At 48.2% G+C, this 26,837-nt stretch overlaps 3 protein-coding genes across 9 annotated transcripts in view; 2 read left to right on the top strand and 1 right to left on the bottom strand.

Annotated features, from left to right (window-relative positions):
• The window catches only part of LOC117645116 (zwei Ig domain protein zig-8-like), a 145,645-nt gene extending 135,208 nt beyond the window's left edge, over positions 1-10,437 (top strand). For all 4 annotated transcript variants that reach the window (XM_034385035.1, XM_034385036.1, XM_034385037.1 and 1 more), the window contains exons 6-8: positions 5,724-5,851; positions 6,983-7,151; positions 8,789-10,437. In XM_034385035.1, coding sequence (XP_034240926.1) covers positions 5,724-5,851; positions 6,983-7,151; positions 8,789-8,892 — 401 coding nt within the window. In that variant the 3' untranslated portion in view covers positions 8,893-10,437. The remainder of the gene's footprint in view (positions 1-5,723; positions 5,852-6,982; positions 7,152-8,788) is intronic.
• An 833-nt stretch (positions 10,438-11,270) lies between these two features.
• LOC117645507 (transmembrane and coiled-coil domain-containing protein 4-like) lies at positions 11,271-18,673 on the top strand. 3 transcript variants are annotated; one of them, XM_034385765.1, is made up of 12 exons: positions 11,271-11,402; positions 11,713-11,795; positions 12,135-12,298; positions 12,390-12,534; positions 12,615-12,747; positions 12,861-13,114; positions 13,206-13,365; positions 13,459-13,628; positions 13,696-14,038; positions 14,124-14,248; positions 14,335-14,474; positions 14,590-18,673. In XM_034385765.1, the coding sequence occupies exons 2-12, from the start codon at positions 11,720-11,722 to the stop codon at positions 14,794-14,796; spliced, it is 1,917 nt and encodes a 638-aa protein (XP_034241656.1). In that variant the 5' UTR covers positions 11,271-11,402; positions 11,713-11,719; the 3' UTR covers positions 14,797-18,673. The 3 variants fall into 3 exon arrangements, with proteins under 3 accessions (XP_034241656.1, XP_034241655.1, XP_034241654.1); XM_034385764.1 differs by lacking the exon at positions 11,271-11,402 and adding an exon at positions 11,497-11,622; XM_034385763.1 differs by lacking the exon at positions 11,271-11,402 and having other exon boundaries at positions 11,547-11,795.
• A 134-nt stretch (positions 18,674-18,807) lies between these two features.
• LOC117645505 (ATP-dependent RNA helicase p62-like) lies at positions 18,808-26,567 on the bottom strand. Of its 2 annotated transcripts, XM_034385761.1 has the most exons (12): positions 26,345-26,567; positions 26,090-26,204; positions 25,188-25,472; positions 24,986-25,111; positions 24,799-24,910; positions 24,348-24,716; positions 24,090-24,262; positions 23,896-24,006; positions 23,746-23,807; positions 23,609-23,668; positions 19,987-20,226; positions 18,808-19,917 (listed from the first exon to the last, which is right to left on the bottom strand). In XM_034385761.1, coding segments are annotated over exons 2-12 (2,046 nt in total). In that variant the 5' UTR covers positions 26,092-26,204; positions 26,345-26,567; the 3' UTR covers positions 18,808-19,411. The 2 variants fall into 2 exon arrangements, with proteins under 2 accessions (XP_034241652.1, XP_034241653.1); XM_034385762.1 differs by lacking the exons at positions 18,808-19,917; positions 19,987-20,226 and adding an exon at positions 21,469-21,660 and having other exon boundaries at positions 26,345-26,560.
• Positions 26,568-26,837: the final 270 nt, after the last annotated feature.

The raw sequence follows: 26,837 nt of genomic DNA, 5'->3' as shown, positions 1-26,837 counted from the left end.
CCCCCTCCCCTGCTCTCGGTCACGGCCGCGCCGCCGCGCCCCGACCAGCGCCAGGCTGCTCCGGGCAGCTCCGGGCCGGCGAAGGAGGCGAGGAGGGCGTCAAGAAGAAATGTGGGGCGCATGCCGCCGGCCCGGAGCGCGTCCACCAAGCCCGCCCCGCTCGCCCAGCTCCACGCCGCGAGGCTAGGAGAGCGGTTACAGTGCGCTCGCGCCGAGAGAGCCATCACGTATGCATGGGCTGGCCAGCCCCCCCTCCGCCTCCACTCGAAGGCTGCCGCTGACACAGATTTTCCAAACCATGTCACATTATTGCTCTGTCAGGAGCCATCCGTGCTGCGCGGCTGCGCGGCTGCGCGTCTGGGCCGGGCATGCGTGGCTGCGCTGCCGGCCGCCGGCCTCTGTCTCTCTCGCTCTCGTCGGGTGTGCGAGAGAGACAGAGCGACGGGACAGGCCTTTCGCGCCTCGGCGCTGCACCTGACACGACACTGTAACGCGCGCCTTTGTTTCTGTTTTTGCGTGTCGCTGTGGCTGCGCTGCGGCCATTCCGGTTTTTGCGCGCCCTCGTGTGGACACGGGGCCGCGCGCCGCGCGTCGGTTAAAAGCAACGACTCTGTCAATACCCCGCGCGCGGACCGCGCAACGACTCTGTCAATACCCCGCGCGCGGACCGCGCAACGACTCTGTCAATACCCCGCGCGCGGACCGCGCAACGACTCTGTCAATACCCCGCGCGCCGCAACGACGGGCCGTTTGTTTTTCGAACGGGCCGCGTTACCCGCGCTCGGAAGGCGATCTGGAAGCCCCCCGCCCCACAGTGAGCCGTCTCCACCGGTCTTCTGGCCCACTGTGCGGCGGCACCGGAGATACCCCCCGCCCCAGCGACTGTTGAAGCCAGCGGGCGTGTTCTGGGCGCGGAGTATCGACGCCACACTGCCCTTTACGGTGTGTCTGCCTTGCTGGCGTTACGCGTGCGGCTGACGGGGGTTGAGTGGGGCGCCTCACCGCCTTGCTCGCTCCTTCCGGGACTGATATTTTCGGGGCCGCCAGCAGAACGATTCCGAGGCCCCCTTTCGTCGCTCTGTCTCTCTCGCACCTACACCGGGCGCCCCACGAGAGCGAGAGAGACAGAGCGACGGAAAGGGACTCTCGGAATGAGTCTGCCGGCCGCGGGGCCTTCAGACGTGTCCATTGTTCCACGGCGAAGAATCAGATAGAAGGCAGGCCTTCCTCTACCTCCCCGTCTGCCTGCCTGCCTGCCTGCCTGTCTGCCTGAATCAATAGCCTTCCTTTGTCGCAGGCGGCGATGGGGAATTTAAAAAGAAAGTGGAATGCGTCAAGGGCCGCATTTAATTGCTGCGGCTTTTTGTTCTATTTTTGTTGAGGTTTTATTGTTGTCGTTGTCGTTTTATTTTAAACTACAGGATTTGTTTGTACATGAGGATGGGTGTTGCGGAGCGCTGGGGGCTTTGCGCTCCTGACACTCCCACACAGACCGCCTAGGTGCGTAGCACTCCACACACACAAACACATGCATGCACACACACACACACGGACGCAAGGCAAAGCACGCACAAAGACAGACCACACCTTGGCGAAAACGAAGCACCACACGCTGGCCTAAGTAATGTTTCTATTTGTCGTCGTCCCCAGCAGCGAAGCGTGCTCTGGGCCCGTCCATCCGTCTTCTCATGCATGCACAGAGAGAGAGAGAGAGAGAGAGAGAGAGAGAGAGAGAGAGAGAGAGAGAGAGAGAGAGAGAGAGAGAGGCGCGCAGTAGACGACCTTCGCTAGGTCCCCTCTATGTCCGCTCCGTGGAGACTCCTTCCCGCCCTCCGGAGACTTGTGGTATCTGCTGTGCTGCACCCCCTCCCTCCCTTTCCACACACACGCACACAAACATGCACGCGGCACGCACATTGCCTGCCTCATTAATATCCCCCCCTAGTTAGGCCTAACAGATCCTCGCACTCACACACACACGCACACACACTTTCACACACGCACACACAGTCTCCTGGTACTGACAGAATTACAAAGCAACAGGGGCCCCGACGGGGGCCACGACACGGGACCCGACAGGGGCGTTCCCCCTCCACTGCCATGTCTGTCAAAACGCGGGCGGGGCGGGGCGGGGCGGGCGGGGCGGGGCGGGGCGGGCAAGCAGGCGGGCGAGCAGCTTCTGCTTGGCCCATCCAATCACGCAGTCAAGGGGTTACATACAGCAATCCTGCAATGGCGGCCCGGCGGACCCGGACGGGCGGCGGAGCGGCGGAGAGGCGGAGCACGCAAAAAAAGGGTTGGCGCTGTCCGCGGCGCGCCCGGCCAGCACACTGACACGCCCTGCCCGGGCAGCGTGCGCAAGCAGGCACACTGGGCCAGAAGACCGGAGGCGGCTGTCGCAAAACTCCGCGGACGCGTTTCGAGCTCCAGAGTCGCTAAATGGCCCTCGAATCGAACGTGTGACCCCACCAATGGATTCCTCGTTCGGAGAGCAATCCATTGGTGGGGTCACACGCTCAGTTCGAGTCCTGTTTAGCGACTCTGGAGCTCAAAACGCGTTTGCAGTTTTTGCCGCCTCCGCCCACTGCGGCGGGGGCGCTGAGTGCGCCGTTGGGGCAACGGCCTCACCGTGGCCTCACCTTGCAACCGTGGCGTAAGTTGCGTACTTGCGCGGGTCCACTGGCCTCTGCCCATTCTCTCGCTTCGCCCCCTCCCCCTCCCCCTTCCCCTCCCCGGACGCCAAATCCGCCATTCCTTCGCTTCCTTACGAGCGAGCCTCTCGGGCCGGGCCCGGCCCCCCTCGTGCGGCCAGCGGCGGCCAGCGACCAGTGCGAGGCTATAACTACATCCGGTTCCGCCACCCCGGGGCCCGGAACCCCCAGAACCCCCTAGGAACCCCGGAAACCCGGGAAACCCCCCGGAACCCCACTAATCCCAAGAACAGACGGTCCGACATGGGTCTCTTTTACACGCGCAGTGCGTGCGTGCGAGTGTGAGAACGAGAGAGAGAGGGGGGGAGGGAGGGAGGGAGAGAGAGAGAGAGAGAGAGCGCTAAGCCCCACGACTGCGTTGGTCTTTCTGTCCTGTAAACGGCGTGCTTTCTTCCGTCGACGCGTTGCAGAGCGGAGAGTTAATACACCAGGAGTTGTTGTATCAAATTTCCGCGCTGCCGCATGCTGTGCCCCTGCCGGGTAGGCCAGGCCCTCGCCGCAGCACACACAGCTGTCCTGCGGGACGGTCTACCTCCCAGGCGCCCCGCAGTGGACTCACTCACACGCACACACACGCACACGCACACAAACACACACGCACACGGGCCGCCGTCTCGGCCTCCTTTTTTCCTGCGGCTCAGACCGGCGCGCCGGTCGGCCGGGCCAGTCTCCTACGACCGAACGACCGTACGACCCGAGCAGGAGGATTTACCCAACAGTCTTTAATGCATGTGACCTTATCGAACTGCGCGGCCAAACCCCGCAGAGAGAGAGACAGAGAGAGAGAGAGAGAGAAGGGGGCGGGGCAACTCACATGCGTGCACACCCACCCACCTAGACACTCACAAACATGCGCGCGCGCACACACACACACCACACACGAACGTGTCCGCTACATTTGCTTCGCCGCGGTCTTCATTTCCTCTCCAGAACGCCTTCACCCCTTGGGCCCCTCGGCCGCTGCCGTGCGCGGTAATGTCACGCGGAACGGGTGTAGGGGTGAAAGTCAGTGTGGTGGCGGTAGGCTGATTCCGAGTGGGAGCTGGGTCTCTCTCTGTCTCTCGCACTCATGGAGCGTCCCGTAAGGGTGCGAGAGAGACAGCCGCGGTGGCGGCGCGAAGGGAAAGGTCATCCGAAGGGGTCGGCGCGTCCATGCGGTGGCAGAGGGAGAGAGAGAGAGAGAGAGAGAGAGAGAGAGAGAGAGAGAGAGAGAGAGAGAGAGAGAGAGGTGGCATTGTTCATTGTTTTGCAGCGAGTCCTTTGATCCCCACGCGTCACGGCTGGCGCGCGCCCTCCGCCCCCGCGGCCACGACGGCGGCGAGTTGGAGAGAGACGCCCAGAGTCGCGATTGTCCGCCATACAGTGTGCAGGCCGCGGCCGGCTGCGGACCGAGAGTCGTTTTCGTCTCTCTCGCACCCTTCGGGACGCACCGGGAGTGCGAGAGAGACGGAGCGACGAAAACGACTCAGTCCGCAGGGTGGTGGTTCGCGGCTTCGCGGGGCCTCCGGGGTCGTTCTGCGCGGCCAGCGGCCTGTGAAGTCGAAAGTCCACGCGCCGCACCACTCCGCCACGCCCAGGAGCGGGACATGCAGCAGCGGGGCCTAAATGCCGCCCCCCCCCCCACCCCTCGCCCTTGAGAGGCGACGACGACGTCGCGACACCAAGGCCATCACCACCAGCGGTTTGTCATACCGTGGTCCAGTCACGCCCGTCGCGCCGTGAAGTGTCACTGTGTGTGTGTGTGTTGCGCGCGCCAGTGACGTCACGTCGGCCGTTGGTCGTCCACCATTAGTGCTTCCGTCGCCACCATGGTGTCCACCGCCCTTATTGCTTCCATGCCCCCCCCCCCCCCCCGGCTGCCTGACGGTCTGTCTGTCTCGCTCCCACTCCCTCTCGCTGCGCCGGGCGGCTTCGGCCCAACCCTTCCGCCTCGAAACAACCAGAATTATTGGTGGCTTTCGGACAGTGTAGCACCGGCATGCGGACACACACACACACACACACACACACACACACACGGTGGAAAGTAGGGATTTGTTCGGCTAAAAGGCAACGCGCCGTGAATTACGGGCTCTGTCGCTGAAAGGTTATAATACCCATCATGTCCGGGGGAGGGGGAGGGGCAGCGGGAAAAAGGGGTGGGGGATGCCATGAATCAAAATGACCACCGCGGATATATCACGTCGCGCCTACAATACGTCAATGACTCCGCGAGGATGTCATCGGGGCATATTTTTTTTCTTTGTGACTCTCTGTCTATGGCGTGGGTGGGCGCGGTACCTAAAGGGCCAGTTAATAGGGGAGGAATAATGGGCCTGTCGTTTTTTTTTTGTTTTTTTTTGTGGCTGTTGATGGGTGACGGGCTGCTGTAATTTTTCGCTCCGCCATAAATGGCGCGCATCACGTCGGGTACCTTTTTGTGGCAGCGCCCGGCCCGTCCAAAGGAGATTAGACGGTTTGAATTTCCGGCCGGGATGGAAATGAGTTTAATGCAGCAGGGAAAAGAATACAGCGGGGAGACATAACTGATCGCGACTGAGGGGGGAAACTGTTGTTGTTGTTGTTGTTGTTTTGAGTTGTTCGGAGGGAAGTGCGCTGCAGACGGATCGCCCGTCATGGAACGTCAAACTCGCCCGTTTGCTCGCGTTAGCCGGCCTGGGTTGGTTCGCTGGTTTACCGCGTGGCACACTCTCGAATAATCGACTCGATTCAACCAAAATTCCTCGACAGTTCCTCGCAACTGTTAAATTCGTCAAAAATTTAGTCACACTAACGTGCAATAAAGTGAGGTTTTCTGAGAGTGTGCGTTCATCAGCGCGGACAGCCTCGCGACCGCGAATTAAAAAAGACCGCCAATCCTCTCTTCGCCGTCGTCGAAGGTGGCGGTGTCCTTGAGGCTTTCGGACGCCAGGGTGACTTTGCCGATGAGAACTATCGGGCTTCGCGTAACCTTGCCTGCGTGCTATTTTCATACATTTAAAAGTTTTGTTTTGCTTGTTTTCTTTTTCACAGAGCCGGAGACGGAGATCCTGGGCGGACCGGACCTGTACATCAACGAGGGCAGCACCATTAACTTGACCTGCGTGGTCAAGTTCTCCCCGGAACCGCCCAGCTCCGTCATCTGGAGCCACAACCACGGGGTGCGTATGGTCCACATCGAAAGCAGCATCCACGCCACCGGAACAAGAAAAGCTTTCTATTTTGGAAACTCAACAGCAAAAGCATCTCTTTTTTTTCTCCACCTTTTCGCCGTCTCTTTCTCTGGCACGTCGGACTCATTGTGGGGTGGGGACCGCTGGTTTGAAGCGAGTAATGTGGGAAGGTGCGAAGGTCGAGGGGGGGGGGGAGGCGAGGGCCACCGTGGGCACGCCGCTGCGCTGCCTAGTCTCCTGGAGAAAAGCCGCTTATTCAAATGTGGCCAACTGTCAAACTAATCAACTCGGCTGTCGAATCCGGAGCCCCGGTGCAGGGGGCGGGCGGGGAGAGCACTGCGAACAGGGAGCCCGGCCAGAAAGAATGGAAAGCAAAATAAACATGTCTGATTTGGCAACTTTGCGTCGGAGCACGCGCTGCAGGTAATGAATGCGTGATGCCGGCCTACTTTTACTTTGCGAGGAGGGCTTGTGCAACCCAGGGGGAATGTTTTGTTGCGACGCGCGAACAAAAGCCGTCCTTTCGCTGCGAGGGTATTTTCAGAAAGCGCCTCTTCGCGAAACAAAAAAAAATGGATGTCGGTGCTGCAGCACATCGTCTGATGCATTATTCGTATTATTCTTCGTCCCTTTCCGCCACTGCGCCCCGCCCCGCCCCGCCCCGCCACCCGAACGCTGCTGCAGTATGCAATTTCCCCCCACCGCCCCGCCCCATATTCGATTCCGTTCCCACGGGTGAATCACAACCACCGGTTTAGATAAAGACGGGACGGGCGTGCCGCGTGCGTGCGAGCGAGACGGCGAGGCGAGGCGAGGTTCCCGGAGCACTATGCGCTGCAGCGGCTGCAGCGGCGGCGACCATTCGCGCCGCAGTATACTGTAACTGCTGCACCTGCAGTCAGCAGGGCGCCTGCAGTGTGCAGCCTGCGCGGTCTGCACTGGAAAAAAATCCCCTTTTTTGCGAAAGTTTGTACTGACTGTACTCCGAAAGGGACCGGATAGGCACCCTGCGAAGTTTCGCCTCATGGCCTTCCCTTAAAAAAGAACGCAATGGAAAGAGAGAAACAAGAAAAACAGTCGGCTGCGGCAGTGTTTGAACCCGCGACTTTTGCTTTCCAGGTCATCAACTTCGACTCTCCCCGGGGCGGCATCAGCCTGGTGACGGAGAAAGGCCCTGTCACATCCAGTCGCTTGCTCATCCAGAAGGCGGGGCCCTCGGACGACGGCGACTACACATGCGACCCCGCCAGCGCCAACCCCGCCACCGTCCGCGTGCACATACTCAACGGTAGGTCTGCTGCTTTGGCTCTTGGCTCGCTTGGTCGGTTAAAATTCCAGACGTGTTTTGAGCTACAGAGTGGCAAAGTGGGACTCGAATCGAATGTGTGACCTCATGAATGGATTGCTCTCCGCACGAGGAATCCATTGGTGGGGTCACACGTTCGGTTTGAGTCCTGTTTAGCGACTCTGGAGCTCAAAACGCGTCTGGAGTTTTGTCCGCCTCCACCGTTTGCACGGTGCACCAGGTTGCAAGGCGACGTTGATCACAACAAACGGCCCTACACCACTGAAAACAAGGATGCGAAAAGTATCCCCCGCGGTATTTGGGCCAATTTTATTTTTCTCGTTGCCGAGAGAAAGAAGCCGCGTGGAAATAACTCCGCCCGGGGGCCGTTTAGCATCACGGAAGCCACTCCAACTTTCCATACAAGACCTTTACTTGTCCCCGGAAGAAGGGTCGAAAATTGGATTCAAAGTTGGCGGCGTCGACACGAAATTCGATTCGCGTCTAGGACGGTCGGCGGCTATCCTGCAGCGAGGACAGGGACGGGCTGATGATGGTGATGGGGCCGGAGTGTCGGCCTAGCAGTGCAGGCTGCAGTAAAGCTCCCCGTGGCCGTCGCCACGCCAGCGACGCCCACAGTGTGAAAACACGGCCCGTTGGAATTGAGCCGACAGCTGCCACCATGCGAGGGCTAGACAACGACGAGGCGCTTCTAGGCGGCGACGTGGCGACGCGGCGTCCTCCACGCCGGCTGGACTGCGGCCTGAGAGTCGTTTTCGCCGCTCTGTCTCTCTCGCACTCGTGGGGCGTCCCGTATCGGTGCGAGAGAGACAGAGCGGCGCCTCTCGGAATCAGGCTGTGGGGAAGGGCTGACGGCGCGTTTTGCCCGCCACAGCGGCGCAGCCACGGCCGCCACGGCCCGCGCGTCGGCCGGGCAGTAAAAATCTGCGCGCCGCCATGTACGGCCTGAGTGTCGTGTCGTCCTCGTGCTGTGACGCGCCGCCGCGCCGCCGGCTGGATGTTGCTTTTGTTGCCATGGTGGGTGTCGGGTGGTAAACAGGTGACGGCAGAGCTGGGACCTCTGCCTCCAAGGCTACCGCCCCGTGCTGGCGGCCTTACTGTGTGCCATCAAATCCGACCGGAACCGGAAGAGGGTACAGCCTTCACGCGACGAATGTACCCCCGACGTGCGGCCTGCCGGGGTGGGTGCAACCACCGCGCGATGGCTGTGCCCCAGTACGTACATTGAGCGTGGGGTACACCGGCCCTCTGCTTCCAAGGCTCTGCTGCCAAGGCTACCGCCCCCTGCTTCAACATCTCTGCCTGCCCACTAGCCACGGCCCGGTTCGCGGAGGGTGGGGAGATCCGTGCTTCCGGGCAGCTGCGCGCCAACTAATATTGACACACAACTTGTTTGACTTTTGCAACAGTGTAACTCACTCTCCTCTGATCCGTTCCACGACGCACCGCTGCTCCCAGCTCGCACGCAGTCCGCTGGGGTAGTCGATACAACGCAATGTAACCGCCCCCGCCCCTGGAGAAGTGTTGTGTTTCCACACTGGTAGAACTGCAGCTTTACGCTCCGGTTTCCCCAGTGCGGCGTCGCTGCCCGTTTTCTAACAGTGTGCCTCTGTCCGCAGGAGAACACCCGGCCGCCATGCACCACGGCGGCGGCGGCACCCTGCTGCCACGCGTGCTGGTCTGCGTGCTGGCGCCCTACCTCACCCTGGTGGCGTTCCGGTAGCGAGTCGTGTAGGCCCCGCCACGCCCCGCCACGCCCCGCCACGCCCCACCACGCGGCGCCAGTCCAGACATAGACGTATCGGTGCCCGGCAAGATGACTGTCAGTGATTGTGTGTTTGTGTGTGTGTGTTTGTGTGTGCCGTGCGCGCGGAGGGAGAGGTCCCCAGGACACCGACCTCGGCCTCCCTCCTCTGCGTCGGCAAAGCTCAAAACGTGAGGCCCGCTCCCCTCGGCCCAGGGGGAAGTCCAGCACCTCCAGTCCGGCACCTCAAGCCAAGCCTCAGGCGGCCGCCGGTCCCTGAGTCCGCAGCTCCGCAGCGCGCTGCAGCAGAGCGAGCAGAGCAAGCAGAGGCGCTTCGGGTCGTCCACTCCACCGCGAGTCCCGTGGCTCTCCCGGCTCCCCAGGCTCTCCTCACGGGGAGCGCAGCGGACGCTCTCAGACTGATGATGAGTCCTCGACCAAGTCAACAGAGTTCATACCGCTTGCCTTTAGACAAGTTTGCATTAGGCGTGCCGCAGATTTTCATGTGTCTAGCTGTCATATTTTTGTTCATAACTGTCTTCAATGTTTCTGATTTTTGTTTGTTGTTGTTACTGTTGATGTTTTGTAAATTATGGGTCGTAAGGCTTTAATCTATAAAAAAAGGTGAAATGATCAAATACTTACTGTTTGACTTCAGAATGAATTCAATCTTCCGGTGCGGTGATGACCACATTTTTGCCGCTTATTATGAATTGTAAAAATGTTGAGTGAAAGACAGTCACAGAATGGACCGTTGGTGAAGAGATAGTTTTATTCGTTTTGAGCTGGAATGTGTTAGGTCAGAATTTTGACGCTATTGTACATCTTTCCAAAGCAGAAAATTTACGAGTGTTTTATTCCCAGACCTTGTCTGTAGACATATCAAAGTATAAGGAGCCAACCAAGACGCATGGTTCTGTGAATTTTGAGCGGTGTGGTGTGCATCAAAGCGATTCACCAATCACCACAAACTACTCAACTATTGTTGTTCTACTTGCACTACTTCTTAGCACGAAATTTCTGTGGGTGACATAATTAATTTTATAAAAACAGACACTTGGATTCCGCCTCAAAATTAGGTGAGGGCCAGTTTCATGTTGAAACTTTAACTAGTTAATTAAAAGTGCCTGATGATAACGTAATGTGGTTCAATCAACATGTGTAAACTATGTGATTTGATTTGGTGAAAGCAAAAATAAAGACAAAAAAAAAGGGAAAAACAGAAAGTGCATTCAATGTGGGTGACACAAGAATGTGGCAAAAAATACAAGGAAAAATCCGTCCGACGATGAATCATGACCCTAGCCAATCTTGTGCAAACCCCGTTTCTCAGAATTGCAATGATGCATGCGATACACGTCGCATGCATGGAGGACAGCCACACTGGGGCAGCGAGCCCAAGCGAGATGTTTTGTTTCAGAGTAACAAAAGTGTACCACTGTAAGCATTAATATTATTACCGTTATTATAAAAATCCCTATAACCAATCTTAATGTAAATAAAGAAACATTTGTGTAAATAAAATGAAGGAGCTCATTTTCTCCCCTCCTACACACTTGTGTGCGCGTACCTACGCAGTCAAAGGTAAGAGCGGCAAGAGCCCGCAACGTGACTACCGAACAAAACTCGATAGGTGGTACGAGCGTAGTCAGATGGTTCAAACCTCCCACTGGCTAAGTGTGGCCACATTCTAGAGTGGGGGGGGGGGCACACCTTAAACCTCGAGCCCATACAGCCGGCAGCGGCCAGAACCGCCGCCGCCTTGGCTCGTAATGTGAGACAAGGACAAGGCTCGCACCGATCGCCCGATCCGGCGCCTTCGCAGTGCGCGGCGCGCGGCGCTCCAGGAAGTGATTGCAACCCGACCCCGCTGGTACGCTGGTAGGCAGGCACAGTGGAAACGCGTGTCGAGGCGACACAGTGCAGCCATGGCGCAGCACGGTGCCAGTAGAGTGCTGGCGGTGCTGCCAGGTGGAGAAGCCCCGGCCCCAGCACATGGTGCGCGTCACACACACACACACATACACACGCGCACGCATAGGGTCAACCTGCCAGCTTGCACTTGTACATTTCGGCCATGTAAGCTACCCCCTACCGCTTTCTTCTTTTTTTCCTGCCGGCCCTTGTGTTTCCTGGCCGGCCTGCAGACTGATTCCGAGAGTCGTCCTGTCTCTCTCGCACCTCTAGGGGAAGCCCCATGAGTGCGAGAGAGTCTACTGTCCTTCCGGTCGAGGGCCGTCGACGGCGGCGTGGGTGTCGCCGGACGAGGCTGCCAGTCTGTCTCGCGTCGTCCCGCTCCACGCACGGCCTCACCTCACCGCTCGCAAACCCGCACACTCAAAGTTCTTTTGCGGGCTCAGAAAAACAGTGCGAAAAGACAGCGGAAGAGAGATTGTCCTGCTTGGGCTGTTCTGTCCCTTGTCGTTGTTTGCGTTTTCGGTGGACAAACGTGCTTCCAGCGAAGCATTTTCGTGCGAGTTGGCCGTGAGGTGAGTTCCTCGGCGGTGCGGCAGTGCCACTCCCTCTCACAGTGTCCCAGTTCTCTCCAAGTGGAAAAGGTTAACCTGGCCCCAGTCAAATGCGGCCCGCCCTTCCACCTCGTCCTTCCTAGTCCTTCCCCGCCCGGTCCGTTTCCGATGACGTACCGGAAGTGCGCATTGGGCATGCCCAGAGCAGAACGACCTCAGATCGTCAATTGTTTGTTTAGAGGTTTTATGTTTGTATATGGGGTTGAATATTTATTTTATTTCTGGGGAGTTGTTATAAATGTCAGGGTGTTTCGTTTTGTTATCGTTTAAGTGTCAACATGGCGGCCGTCGCAGACAGTAAGCACTCGGGAGATGACCCAACCTCGGAGTGCAATCGACTTTTCACAAAAAGTGGTGAGTGTTAGGGTTAGGTCAGCTGTCATTTTCTTTGTATCCTTGTGACAGGCTCGAAGACACGAAAGTCAGAGCCAGCAGCACAGTCCCGCGTTATTTTCAATTGGGTTTCCTTCTTCTCATGAAGATGAGACTTGACTGAAACTGTCAGGACGTGAATGTCAGTATGACAGGTGGCAGCAACCATCTGCAACCTTCTTGGTTGGCTCACTTTAGTCTGTGGTCATGGACATACACAGTGTGATTGACAGTTCCCATTGATTTTCCTGATCATTTGGAATAGATTGAAGATATCTCAGTGAATGTAACTTCACCTGATTTCTGTAATTCTTGTCACAGGAAAGACACTTCAGTTACGTGCTCTACTATCAGATGCTGGCTTGTATTCCTATGCTGCTATTTGTGCACTTTGTCTACATGAACTATACAATTATGAATGGGACCAGTCATTCAATCAAAGTTGCATCAACAATTTGTTACACCATCTGCAACTACCAAAACAGGTTTTTTGGCTTAACATATCTTTTCTCCAAGTTATTTCAATTCTTTATTAATGCAATACTTTTATTTTTAATGTCTTTGCCATGTTTACAGGTGAAAGGTGTGATGATCAGTCTCATTGAAGGGCAGGGTAACCAATCTACTGATGCTTATGTGGAGTTGTTGCTCGGTGAGACAAATCTCAAGGGCAAAAGTCTTCTTGTTGTGGAAGACTTGGTGATGCTGGCTGTAAAAGGAGGTAACGCCCTTGATTACATAATGAGCTTAGAAATATCCCCTAGTACAGAAGTTAATTTCCTTTTTTGTTCTCAACTCAAGGAAATTATGATGCTCGGATGAGAGTTCTCATTCGCCATGTTGCTGTCTTACTCCATGTTCCATTGGAGCTCCTAGAGCTGTACGAAGAGTCAGTGGTCGAGTTTTTAACTGAAGAACACAAGGAACTTTCTGAGTAAGATTTTGCATTTTATTTTCTTTAATCTAAGACAAGTTGAATGAGAAATCACCTGTAATACATATTAGAAAAGTGATGAATTTTACAATGTGCTTTTCCTGTGTTTCCAGAGAGGAGCAGCAAGAAGTGAATAAGCGCCACCGTGGCCGTAAAATAAAACGCTATGCATGGATTGGACTAGCAACTTTGGGTGGCGGAGCTATACTGGGACTCACTGGAGGGCTTGCGGCACCTCTGATTGGAGCTGGAATGGGCACTCTCCTTGGTGGAGCAGGAGCAGCCGGAGCAGCAGCAGCTTTGGGATCGACAGCTGGTATTGCAATCATTGGATCCTTGTTTGGAGTTGCTGGAGCAGGCCTCACAGGTATTTGAACAGTGGTCATGCCAGTCTTTATTGAAAATTTGTTATCAGTGTAACTACATACTGTTATGTAATGCCACATCATTTTTTGTAGGGTTTAAGATGAAAAAAAGAGTTGGGGAGATTGAAGAGTTTGCTTTTGGTCCATTGACATTAAATCCTCAGTCATCTTCCAATTCCAATAACAATCGAGCCTTCATTACCCAACAGCTTCATATCAGTATAGTTGTGTCTGGGTGGCTTTCTGATGAGGGGTAAGTACATCATGTCTTATCCCTCACCTTAAGTTTTTTTGTTTTTTTTTCAAATGATTGTGTACTAAATTTTAATTTTACATTTTATTTCAGTGATGATAACTTTACTCGTCCATGGCGTTCATTGCTTTGCTCCCGGGAACAATATTATTTGAGATACGAATCCCAATACCTCCTGGAACTTGGTCGTGCAATGGAATACATTCTTAGCTTTGCTGTTTCAATGGCTGCTCAGGAAGCGTTGAAATACACCATACTCTCAGGTATGACACATGAGTAGGTAAATTTTTTCTTACCAGTCAACATGCTGAATACATCTGTTGTTTTTAGGTCTGTTAAATGCAATAATGTGGCCTGCATCATTGATCACCTTGGCATCTGTTATCGACAACCCATGGGGTGTTTGCTGCCGTCGCTCTGCTGAAGTTGGAAAGCAACTGGCTGAAGTTTTAATGTCACGGGAACAGGGTCAGAGGCCTGTAACCCTTATTGGATTTAGCCTTGGAGCCAGAGTTATCTACTACTGCTTGCGTGAGATGGCAAGTCGCCCAGGAAAGAGTGAAGGCATTATTCAAGACGCCATCCTGATTGGAGCACCTGTCACTGGCAGCACAAAGGAATGGTCCAGATTTGCTCGAGTTGTGTCTGGCCGTTTGGTTAATGGCTACTGCAGGTTTGTTTCTGCTCTAGTTAAATTAATGAATGAACAAAATTCTTGCCAAATTTAATCTAATGCTGGAATTTTTTCTTTGATTTAGGGGTGATTGGCTTTTGAAATTCCTGTACCGTACTTTTTCAATGGCAAGTGGAGTGGCAGGTTTACAGCCCATAAATTTCAAGGACCGACGTATGTTTAATTATGACTTAAGTGAACTGGTTTCAGGTAAGTTATGGTAATTTTGTAAGTGAAAAATTTTTGTATGGCTTATGACATTTTCTTATAGTGTGTTTGTGTGTGTTTTATTCCAGGGCACAGTGAATATCCAGAGAAAATTCGAGAGATTCTTGAGCTCATCGGTGTACGAACACGGTCCCTTGATTCAATGGCAGCTGCTGATATGGCCATGAAAAAATCCAACTCGGATTTACCTGTTCGACCGCAATCCAAGGTATGTGGGATTTCGTCAATTTGTCGGAATTAATTATAAATCAGCTTCTTAGGGCAATTTACATCTTGCAATGCTGGATTGCCTGTATGGCTCAACAACTAATTCAAATTTTCAGATTTCTTTGTTGTCTTTACGTCGCTGCAAATCTGACAACGCAGTTCATCTTTGTGGCCTGGATGAAGAGAAATGGAAAGAAACACTTGCTGCCGCTAGTTTGGAGACATTGGCCATATCTTCACCAACGGTTTCAACCACTCCATCAGAACCCAAGTCTCCACCATCCTTCCAGAGTCCTCCTGACAAGTTTTCTGCATATCCTTAGGCTCAGCAGTCAGTATTTACTGTCTGAAAAAGTTTCTTCTGTAGATCTTCGTCTTGTAGATTTACCTTAATTTCCTAATTCATGCTTTAAAAATTTGATCGTACATCCTTCAACCCCCTATTCTTTTCTATATTGTATGTGCTACGTAAAAATTCCTTTGTTTTCTTCTAATGCGGGTTGAGGCTTTAATGTCTGTGATTGATGTTGACTGAAGCACTGTTGTGAGCTGTGCACTGTATTTATCCAAAAGTTTCACGACGGCTGTTTTTTGGCAGCCTCGGTTTGTTCAGTTTGAAAGAAAATGTATTCGAGAAACCCTCCAGAGGTCCTAACTTGTTGACAGGTGGACCCAATCTCATAATGTTATTTAACAGTTGAAGTCAATTTTTTTACTACATTATAAAATAGTAAGAATGTCGCTCATATCAACAATTCTATTGATTTTGATTGTAATATTATATTGTATAAGAAAAATGTTTCATTACACCACATTATCATTTCATCATTTAAGTATTTCGTTGGTAAGATCTCTGGGGCGTGTTACTTGTGTTTTAGGGGTGTATAAATTAGATGGCAAAAGAGGCTTTAGGACATTTTAAAAAATTTCCAAAAAATATCTTTTTAAGCTTGTTTTTTTGTTGTTTTGTTTTTTAGCAAAAGAAAACGAGGTATTGAGTTCAGCAGCATATCAGTTTGTTAGTCAACTTCTTGGGTGGATAGCCTCTACCATAAACAAATGTCAATTCTCATACATATCATTTGTTCACCTTTTACTACTACAATTCTAATTAATGCTGAAGTCAAATTTGTTGGTTTAAAAATTATTCAGATTTATATGAGCTGGGCTTGGTGTTTTAATCTTGTAAGAGTTTAAATTATACATATCAACCAATTTCATTGGTTTATGAGATTTTATCTTAGAAATATTTTTATAGTTGTTTTGTTACATACTGCAGTAAATTTTATTGATGTTACAAACCTGGAAGGAGACCAAACACATTAGTGGTGCTCACCTTGTGTGAATCATATCAAATTTTATCTTAAACTTTCCCTGTATAATTTGGACCTTAATCAAGAAGGGCATGAAGTTGTCTCATGTCAGTACCATTCCGTGTTAGCAAAAAGGTGTCTATTGCTTTTTGGCAATGGCATTTTTTTTATTTTTGCTTTTGTCTTATCTCAATGAACGTAGTGCTCTGCAAATGACATTTATTGCATTTAAGAGACCTTAGACAATCAAATTGAGTATTTGTGTGTATCTTTGTGTGTAGTTTGTATGTGCTTCAAATTGAGTGGTATCTGCAATGTTAGTGTATGTTCCTGTTTTTGGATGTTAGTTCTTTGAAGATCTTTAAAGTTTTAGTATAAGTGATCCTTGGCCAAGGGACACAAAATAGTGACTTTTTATTACTTACATGAATGAGGAGATCATTGAGTGTGTGGCAACACACAGGGTATGTGGCAAGGTGTCAGATGTTGTTTATTTTGACCTTTTATTCATGCCACTCAGTAAATTTTTAATAACATGTTGCAATTTAGAAATGCTTCAATGTTTCATAGGCTGAACTAACACCTGTTTCTGGTTTAGTGGAGTAGGGCATATTTTGCCTGTGTGGTTCATTAATAGACTTTGTTGTCTAGTCATATCAATTAGGATTATACTAGTAGGGGGTGTCATGGATCGTATTTATATTTGACTGCACTACTGTATTTATTTCGTGACATGTTTTAGTTTTAGGTTTCTGTGGTTACAAAATTCCCTTCTGGTCATACAACTATGTATGATCTATCCAAACAAACTTTCCTGTCAATATTTTTCTAGACAATGCACTTTTCTTTTTTTCAGGGGATCTCCCATTTTGTTACTTAGTTGTCTTTGTATTAGTATTATGTAAGGTCTCTGATACAACAGTATGGTTTTTAGGTTTCTTTTCTCAGCTTGTCAGGCGGATATACCCAGGATTTACTTTCAGGGGTCATGTCACACCTTTTGCCTACTTACAGGTGGATTGGTAGTGTTGGTGCCTACCTTCAGGCGGATGCGGATTGGACTGCAGTTTTCCCACCTTCAATCTGGTTGTACTGTATGTTGCATTCCTTCTGAGGCATTGGTCTGTGGCTTCCACAGGTGTGACCCCCACTCTGGGTATGCGCATGTAGCTTCAAGCTCTCTTAATTAACATTTGCTCATCATGTTTGTTAGAATGGTGCTCTCAATTTTGCTTTGTCTGCATCGTCTCCATTAATCAGAAATCAAAGCTTGGAAAGCTTTTAAATTTTACTACGTCACTAATTTTTCTATCAAAAAGTTAGTTGTTCACCTCTTTTATTGTAAAAACCAAACAGAATCAAACTCATTGCAGCTGCATTTTGCTCTTCCATATTGACTGCTAAAAGTAAATTTTATTTTGAAGTCAGAACTGATAAACTTACAGTATTCAAGCAGACTCAATTTTATTGTGATGTTATCAATCAGATTATCTTGAAGTATTAATTTTCTGTCCAAATTACCTTTTGAAGCAGGCCATTTGTCTTCAGTCCGACAAGAAAAGTGCATTATTTTGGTCTTAATTTTATTCTTAAAATTCTCTATGCATTTTTTTTTAATTAGTGTGTTAAGGCTTGGAGTAGCTTGCTCCAAAAAACTGCCTGAGCAAATCAAAACAAATCCCCGATTTATCCCTATGATTTCTGTTGTGTGCTGTTAGTACTGTATATTCGTAAACAGAAAGTGCTGATTCTTTCCAATCCTTATTGAGTGCTGTTTTTTTACTCAAATAGATGTATAGCGAATAACAGTATGCCAGTCTTTGTTTAATGAAAACAATGATTCTGATAGACTTTCTAAAACCTGCTCAAACTAGACCATTTCATTCATCATCACCACTTTCTCAGCTTTCAGCATGTGTACTGTATGTTCATACTTATAAATGTCTTTTATCAAATTGACTGAAACGCACATTTTGCAGCTGCCTTCATGAGTCTTAGTGTTAATGATTCATATTGAAAATTCAATGGGTATTAGATAATTTGCATTGTGTTCGTTAACAACATTGTTGGAAACTTGAAAAGCTCCCGACTGTTTTGTAAACCATATCATAAAAGCAAAAAATGGATTCTGTATTCTATTACCAGGATAATTGTACATGAAACAAAGGATTTTTAAGTTTTTGTTCTTAATAGAAATTGTAGTTCAAGAAAGTGTTTGTCAGTGGTCATAATGTTACAACATTTTGAGTTTGAGACTTTCTGTTAGTTTGCCCCATGACGGTGGTACTAATGTTTTATCAGTTGTTAAACATTAACAACTTCACAGTAACTTTGTTCTTCTATCCTGAGTTTTACAATAGTCCATAGAACAGTCAAAAATCCAAGTTTGGTGCTACACATAAATGGTTTTTGCCCATTGATTTAATTAGTTCAGCTGGTTGTAAGTTCATGAACTTAGGCTGATTGCCTCATTCTGTAATCCGTCATACAACTAGCCTCTTTAGAATCAGACATATCATTTGTCAATTAACTGTTTAGTTAAATGTGTAAATGAGCTTTCTAGATCAGAATATGTTACATATTTTTATAGATGTGTTGAATGTAGAGCTGTTGGTTAGTGGTAGATTTTGATTCTAGCCCTGTGATAAGATTGCCTGTAATTTTCTAGTGCTCTGTGATCTTGATAGACATGCCATGATATAGAGTAAGTTGAATGTGGAATTTGTAGTTTGTAGATACTCCTTGAAATGAAAGACATAGTGGAGTCTGACCATTTCTCTGTAGAAGGTGACTCAGGGTGCGCGCAATGAAGTTGCCCAGCTTGTGTCCAGCGCCTCTCAGGACGCTTATCCTAAAGCTTCAAAATAAAAATGTAAAAAATAAAAAATGGTGTGTTTATGAAATTTAACCTTTTTAATCCTGTATCATGACGATTGTTCCATTTGGATACCAGACCAATAAGCATCTCCATAAAGTGGATGGTGTTAGGTTTAAGGCTTAGTTGATTTACTTGATTTTCCATCAAGGTTGGATAGATCTTTATTTCCAACCAAGTACAATTTAAGTTTTGCAGAGAGAAAAAAAAATGAAGTAAGGCTGTTGGAGACCTTGAGTACACAGAACAAAAGTGCAGCCAGCACCTTAACCACATCAATTACTTTGGACCAAAAGCACATCAAGAAATGAAGAAAAGAATATCACATAAACAATAGGATCTGTACATGCGCATTTGATAATGAAGAAAGCAGTAGATCATGACAGCCAATTCTATGAAACACATTGTTTCATTAATTTTCTTTTTGTCTCATAAATACTGCTTGTTTGGTATATAACACAACTTCTTAGTGCAATATACTCATAAACATAAAATCTATACTATTTGCACATACATTTAAAACACCAACTATGTAAGTAAGATAAAAATAATAAAAATTAAAGGGAAAAAAAAGAAAACAAAATTTAAAACATGACAAGCATTATACACGAAGATGTCAATTTAATAATTAGATTCACACAAGATTTTAGTTCAATTATGGGAATGTAGTCAACTACTACCACATAGTTGTCATAGAACGTAAAATATTCAATGAAATACTTTTGAGATCAAAATCAGAGGTGTCTACGTCTACTTAGGTAGAGGTGGAGGCGGCTGCGTGTAGGCTGCGAAGCCGTTCATTTGGTTGGCATAGGCGTAGGCCATGGCGTTGCTGGCCATGGTGTTGGTTGCGGCGGGAGGCGGGCCGGGGGGCATGGCTGCGTACCCAGCCCCGCTCGCCGCAGCACCGGTGGCACCGGCCAGGAGAGGTGGAGGAGCGCCGAAGCCTGGTCGAGCCGCAGCGCCAGCCCCCGCGCCAGCTTTGGCGGAGTATCCAGCGCCTCCTTGGTCGCTGCCCCAACGAGAGCCCCTGGAGCCACGGTCGTCCCTCGAACCGCCGAAGCTGCTGCCGCGGCTGCCGCCGCCCAGGCCGCCACCGAGGCCACCGCCGAGGCCACCGCCAAGGCCACCGCCGCCCCCAAGGCCGCCGCTGCGACCGCCTCCCATGCCGCGAGGACCACGGTCGTCGCGTCCTCCGCGGAAGCCACCGCCAGAGCGGCCGCCGCCGCCACCACCGCCGCCGTACCTGCTGCGGCCTGGGGAAACAAATGGCCTTTTAGCGAGGGAACAAAAAAACAAGGGCACAGGGCACACTGTATACTTACTTCGACCGAAGGCACCAGATCTGGACATTTCACTCAGCTCATACAGCTTGGGATTGACCACCTGCTTTGCTTCCTGGAGTACACTGATCAGGTCATTGGCTTTGTTTCCATTTTGGGGTGTGAAGAAGGCGTAGGCAGTTCCTGTCTGACGTGACCGACCAGTACGCCCAATGCGATGGACGTAGTCTTCCGATGAGGAAGGATAGTCATAGTTGATGACAAACTTAACATCATCAACATCTGCAGGAAAGAGTTAACAGTATTTAGAAGAGAGATCAAATATTGTTAAGAACTGCAGCCGCAACTAGGCATTTGTTTTTTGTGAGAGTCATTCAAGGGTATTTAAAAGGAAAAACTGGAAGATCAGAATAAGTAAATGACTATGCAAGGAGTAAAAAATAATATTTTTTAACAAAATGTGCATAAAGCAACAATGCACAAATTGTGAACAAAATACTAAGATGTTGTTGACTCTTGAATCACTCTCAGGTTAAATGGTTTAGTAAAGTTGCAAACTATTTTTAACCTCTCATGCAATTTGTTCAATCCAAAAGTAGCTTCTTTCGCCACCAAATATGAATACTGTCTTTGATAAGAACAATAACTGGCATGAGTTAAAAATAATTACGGACCATTCAGCAGAAAGTCCCTTATTTAAAATGTGGGACATATTAATGCAAAATGACAAGTCTTCATGCCTTTCCAAACACATAGGAAGTCATAAACAACCTGCCTGTAATGGACTTTGATTAATATCCAGACTGGTGGATAATTGAATATTGTAAGATTTGTAACATAGCAAACAATATTACATATGCTGTACAATTTGCAACAGAACATACTGATAAAGACCCTAAGTACAGTCAACTGACAAGAAAATATTCAAGACCAAGGTGTGGTAATTATTATCTGGCTGCAACCAACAATCTACATTGAAGTATGAAGTCAATTGGGCATGACACACAGTTTTAATAATGGACATATGATGGAACACAAAGATTTAGCAAGACCAGGCGAAAACTGAGACAAGGCAAAGAACAGAAGACCTGTCATCTGCAAAATTCTGCAATGTGGCTGATAATGAGCTTCTCGATTTCAACAGAAAAGTCTGAGAGGTACATAAACAAATTTGCTAAAGCAATCACCACATTTTGTTTAGTTGATTGATGGCTTGTATCATCGAAGCAACAGCTTTGCTTTGTTCTCAACCAAAAAGAAGTGAATGAAACTCAGAAGGAATATCTGCTTGAGGATTCTAACACGGAGAGAGCAATTTAAAAAAACCAACTATGTTTGGAATTTTCTTTTTCAAATAAAATAAAAAAATGAAACCTCAACACCAAACAAACAGTGAGAGATCTGACAAGAGCGACGACCACTGAACTGAACAACGCAGCCCAGTCGACACTGCCCTTACCTGAGCTGCCGCACTCTTGGTGCGCACACTTGGTGCTCCCCTCCGGGCCAATTGGAATCCTGTTCATGCCTGCCTACTACACTCCTAGAGCTTCACAACTAACTCTGGTCAGGACGAACGACGGTGCGGTGCGGTGGGCGTGGTATGTAAAACGCGGTTACAGTTCCCTTCCCCAGCGTGGCTGTACAGCGGGGAGTACATTTCAACCGCACAGAGGCACTGCCAGAAGGGGAAACCACCTCATCTCGCATGTGCCTCTGGAAAACAGAAACAACAACCAGACTTAATTAATAGTTGACAAATAGCTTTAAGACTTGATGCCCACTCACAACACAGCATTGACACAAACGGTTCCAGCTAGCACAAGTGCAACTAGTCACACACCGTCTGTATCATAATGCATCTCAAGCCAGCACCAGTGCTGCCGGGCGCAGCCTGCTCTTAGCTCTTCAGGTCACCTCCCCTTAACGATCAGAGAGGCAGGGATAGGCATCCACCTGCCAAGGCACTTGGCAAATCCAAACTGAGTAAAAGCTTCAATGTCTGTCTGGCATTTTGAGAGCTCACACAGACAGTTCTTGGCTGCAGAAACAGAAGCATGCATTTGTCTGCGGACAGACAATAGTTTCGGCAACCATAAAGATAGCAACTAGTGAGACAATGATGCATCTCACTCAAGGCAAACTCAGCTTGGACAAAAAAAATTAGGCACATCCACTGGTAATAAACTGGGGAAAAAAGTGACCCAAACCTAATACTGGTACTAAGAGCTGGCAAGATATTAGTTTGGCGGAGCGGCCATTAGTCAATAATATGCATAGAGATGTGTCAATACCAACATCTCTATGAGGCAGGCAGGGTCTGTTAAGAATGATCTTTCATGGTTTCATGGCACAAACTTCTCCATGATCTAGATTTGCACACATCTTTGAGTTAGGTTTACAAATAAATGGAAGAGAAACACAATATAGTATTAATCCACATGGCAAAAAAGCTGAGCTCCATAGAGATGAAGGCACCACACCTCTCTATACAAAATGACACAGTCCTATCACACACCAGCCTAGCAGCTGCTTGAACACAATATTTGCTGGGTGGTGAAGGATGCAGGATAGGACCAGGTCCAAAGCTCCAGAAGACTTCCAAAAGTCTTCTTAAACACAACAAAAGACCGTCCAACATTTGCTTCCATTTGCTCCTACATTCTTATGAGATATTGAGGTGAAATACAAGTTCTTAGTCAAACCCTATGGCCATTGCTCAGCTTCATTAAAACCATGAAAGCATACCACAGCATACTGATCCCTCAAAACAAAGTATTTTATCAAAAGATGTCCCAATCTACAAATGAGCCTAGTACTATAGTGAGTTGAAACTTCATGGCAAACTAGAAAGTAACAAGTACCCAGTACATACTCTATAACAAAGTCTGTTTCACAGACATTATTAACACATGTCCACGCCTAAAAGTAAGACCATGAAAATCATCCCCTTGTTCGGGCCACTGCATCATGCATTAGCTTGTGGGCATTAAAAGTTGACCAGCTCCGCAAACACAGCCACAACACAGCTGGGTATGACACTCCAGGGCATCAGCCTCGACTCAATTTGTCAACTAGTCTGGTAGAAAACACCGCGCCGTCCCCTGACACTGACTTTTGTTCCGCAAATATGTCCACAAAACTGCAGTCAACATTTCACAGCTGTCCTCAACCACAAAGAGGTCTTCACTACCTCTAGTAGAAAGGAAGAAGGGATAGAGAAGAGACGTGAGATGATGAGTAAATGAATAAATACTAGAAAGGACAGGTGGCGTGTCAGGAAAATGTGTCAGGAAAGCATTACCTTATACCAAAATGTGGTCACTCTGTAAGGCATAATCCCTTCTATAAACAAATTACACACATGAAATGTGACTGCAGATGCATTACCACCACGTGCTTCACTTGCTGCAGAATGCAAAAACACAGTGCGAAAATTGGCCTACACCCACTTAAGTTAGTATCCAATACCAAACACAGCAAGAAGGTCTGTGGTCTGGAAGAAGTACTGGAACAAGAGTCAGTCTGAATGTGGAATGTGAGACCACAAGGCCTATGTGTGACAGCCATTCAAAGCTCCTACCCTCTTCACACGTTAAAGAAGGTGCAAGAAGAATGTTCACTGAAGAAACTGCAAACCAAAATATATTAGCAATTGTCTTACCTAACCCTCGAGCTGCTACATCAGTTGCCACCAAAATATTGATCTTGCCATTTCTGAATTCTGTGAACAAGCATTTAAGACTATTAATGAAAAGTTTTAGATAAGATAGTAAAGGTAGAAGAAGCATAAACACGTACCATTTAGTACATAATCTCTCTCTTGTTGTGATTTGTCTCCATGAATGGCCATAGCATGCCATCTAAAAGCAAGATATGAAATTGAAGATTTGATTCAGTTGGCTCCATTACACTCCAGAAGCTTGAGAAACAAGCATTGCAATAACTTACCCATATCTAGACAATGCACGAGTAATTTCATCAACTTTGCGCTTGGTTTCAACAAAAATCATGGTTTTGTTTTCTGCTTCAGCAGCAATTTCTTGAAGAAGTTTAAGCAGCCTAGAATATAAACATCAGACAGTAAAAAATGACATCTTAAAAAAAACCTCCAGGATATACACAGCAACCAGCATGAAACTCACTTGCCCTCCTTTTCATATTCTTGACAAACATCAACTATTTGAAGAATATTATGGTTTGCAGACAGTTGAAGAGAGCCAACATTGATCTGGATATAATCTGTCAAGAACTCTTCAGCAAGGTTGCGAACTTCTTTGGGCCAAGTAGCAGACCACATGAGAACTTGACGGTCAGGCTGTATTACAAATTTGGCATTAATAGAATGATGAAAAAAATAATACTAATTGAAGGAAAACAAATATTTAGGAACATATTCATACTCTGATTTGCTCAATAATCTTGCGAATTTGAGGCTCAAAGCCCATGTCTAACATTCGATCAGCTTCATCCAACACAAGATAGGTACACCGCCGTAGATTTGTGGTGCCTCGTTCCAGGAAGTCGATTAACCGCCCAGGAGTAGCAATCACAATTTCAACTCCTCTTTCCAAATCACGAGCTTGACCTCCCTTGGGCGCGCCTCCAAACACACATGTGTTGCGAACATAAGTAGAGGAGCCAAAATCTGTTGCCACTTGCTGAATCTGTTGGGCCAATTCTCGGGTAGGAGCAAGAACTAAAGCTATTGGACCATCATTACGCACTATCCTGGGTTGAAAGTTGATGTGAACTACAGCTGGCAAAATGTACTGTAAAAGAGAAACATTAACGTAAAAAATTACTGTGATTGTGATGAAATAAGGATAGTCATTCGAGGGTCGAGTAACTTACAGCTAAAGTTTTGCCAGAACCAGTTTGGGCAATGCCAACCATGTCTCTGCCGCTCATGGCAATCGGCCATCCTTGGGCTTGAATTGGTGTTGGTTGAGAAAATCCTTGTTTCCTTTGAGACAAAATGTTTTTGATAAGGATTGCCATACACTAAAGATATAAATTTGAGATGGAAATGCCGTAATACCTTATCTCAGCAGTTACATAGTCAGGAAAATTGACTTCTTCAAAATACATAATTGGATTTGGAGCAGTGGTCCCCTTTACAGTTATTTCAACACTGGATCGATATGCAGCGACTTCCTGTGGTGTCCTGCATGACAGGATAAGACAAAAGACAATTAAAAGAGCCATTACAACAAAAAAGCTTTATATATGAAAATATATACCTGTTGGCAACATTGGGATGTGGAACATAGAAGTCCTTCCTGAATGGCTGAAGAGTGCTCATATCCCATCGAGGTTTACGGAGGCGTTCTCCAGGCTGTTTTCCCTTCAGGCTGCTTCCAAAGCCGCCACCACCTCCAAATCCACCTCCGCCAAATCCGCCTCCTCCAAATCCACCACCCCCACCGAATCTGCTTCCTCCGCCAGATCTGCCAAAGTCTCGTCCACCACCTCCTGCCCCTCCTCGGCGTCCATCTCTTGAACTACCCCTATCTCTGTCTCGGTTCCTGGCAAACAGAAATTTTTTTAATGCAAAGACATTTTGCACACCTGAGTCTCTGCTTTGCTCCATACACACAAAAAACAAATAGGGCTGGAGAAGTATATTAGTATACTTTTGAGGTATGGAGCTATGGAGTTTAAGAATAACCCTTCTTGCAGTGCAAGAGTGGACTTGGTATATAGGGGCCTAATAAGTGAACACTGATGAAGAAGAGGAAATTATCAGGAGAAGTCAGAGCTCAACAAAAGAATGAAAGCAGAAACTAGGCCGACATCGCAGTAAACGGTATTCGAAAAATAGGCCAAACCAGGCCAAAGCCAATTTTTGCTAGGAGAGCACTAGAAACTGACATCAATGGAAGGTCTAACCGATTCCATAACGAGAAAACCGACATCTACGCCGAAGAAATTAGTTTCAAAAGGATTGGAATTGAACAATAAAACAAAGGCGAAGAACGATCTTCATTTCATAAAATGGGATAGAAATCGATGGGGATATGCACTTGAAGAGGGCTTAGATGCGATTCAGAATTGAGTCTATTCCTACAGGAAAAGAACGAAGGAACTCTTGGAGTGCTCACACAAGCACATCAACTAACAGATGCCGCTAGAAAGTACTCACATGTTTGTTTAGTTTGACTGACTAATAAATATTCTGTAGGACCGGTAGGTGGTAGGCGTAACGTAGCTGAAGCAGAAACTTCGGTGGCCTTAGTTTCTGTCACAGCTACTATGTTCTGGAAAAACACATTAGACAATTAACGTAGCTGGAGACAGACAAGCAATATCCAAGAGTTGAACGTTGTTTAGGAAACTTTAAGCGAAAAGAAAACATGTAAAAGGCAAAATTTACTAGGCAAGCTTCCAAAACTCTCACCTCAGAAAGCAAGCAAGATGGCCGAGCTGCTACGACGACGACATACGCAGCGTTCGCAGAAAGTATTCCTACGCGCCCTAAAAATAGTCCCTCAGTCAGCAAATCGTTAAAGCCTCAGTTTGGACGTTAGAACCTACAGGCTGCGAGAAATGCTTCAGAAATTACTGCAATACCAATATTAGAGGTACTTATTGGTTCCAAACAGTGAATCTTCCGTCCGCAATGACAGCTAAAACTTGGACACAATGACCATCACGGAAGCATGGAAGGGCCTTCAAAGTTTTCCCTCTAAGCTTTAAATGTATGTATAAGCTCGCGTAAAATACGATTTTTTCAACATTTTTCTCTTTTCTTTTAATGGTTTGGGGGAATTTTGAAAAGCCCAAAGATCGCAAATGCATCAATATTGTAGTGTTGGTAGATCATTTACTCTTTTCGCGGGAAAGTTTGAATCGGTTCGCTAAAGCCCTTCTGCATTTTAGCTATGGTGTAG

The sequence above is a fragment of the Thrips palmi genome, unplaced genomic scaffold (genome assembly GCF_012932325.1).
Source record: "Thrips palmi isolate BJ-2018 unplaced genomic scaffold, TpBJ-2018v1 HiC_scaffold_18, whole genome shotgun sequence".
In the NCBI taxonomy this organism is placed as follows: Eukaryota; Metazoa; Arthropoda; class Insecta; order Thysanoptera; family Thripidae; genus Thrips; species Thrips palmi.
This window is presented reverse-complemented; position numbering and strand designations above follow the sequence as displayed.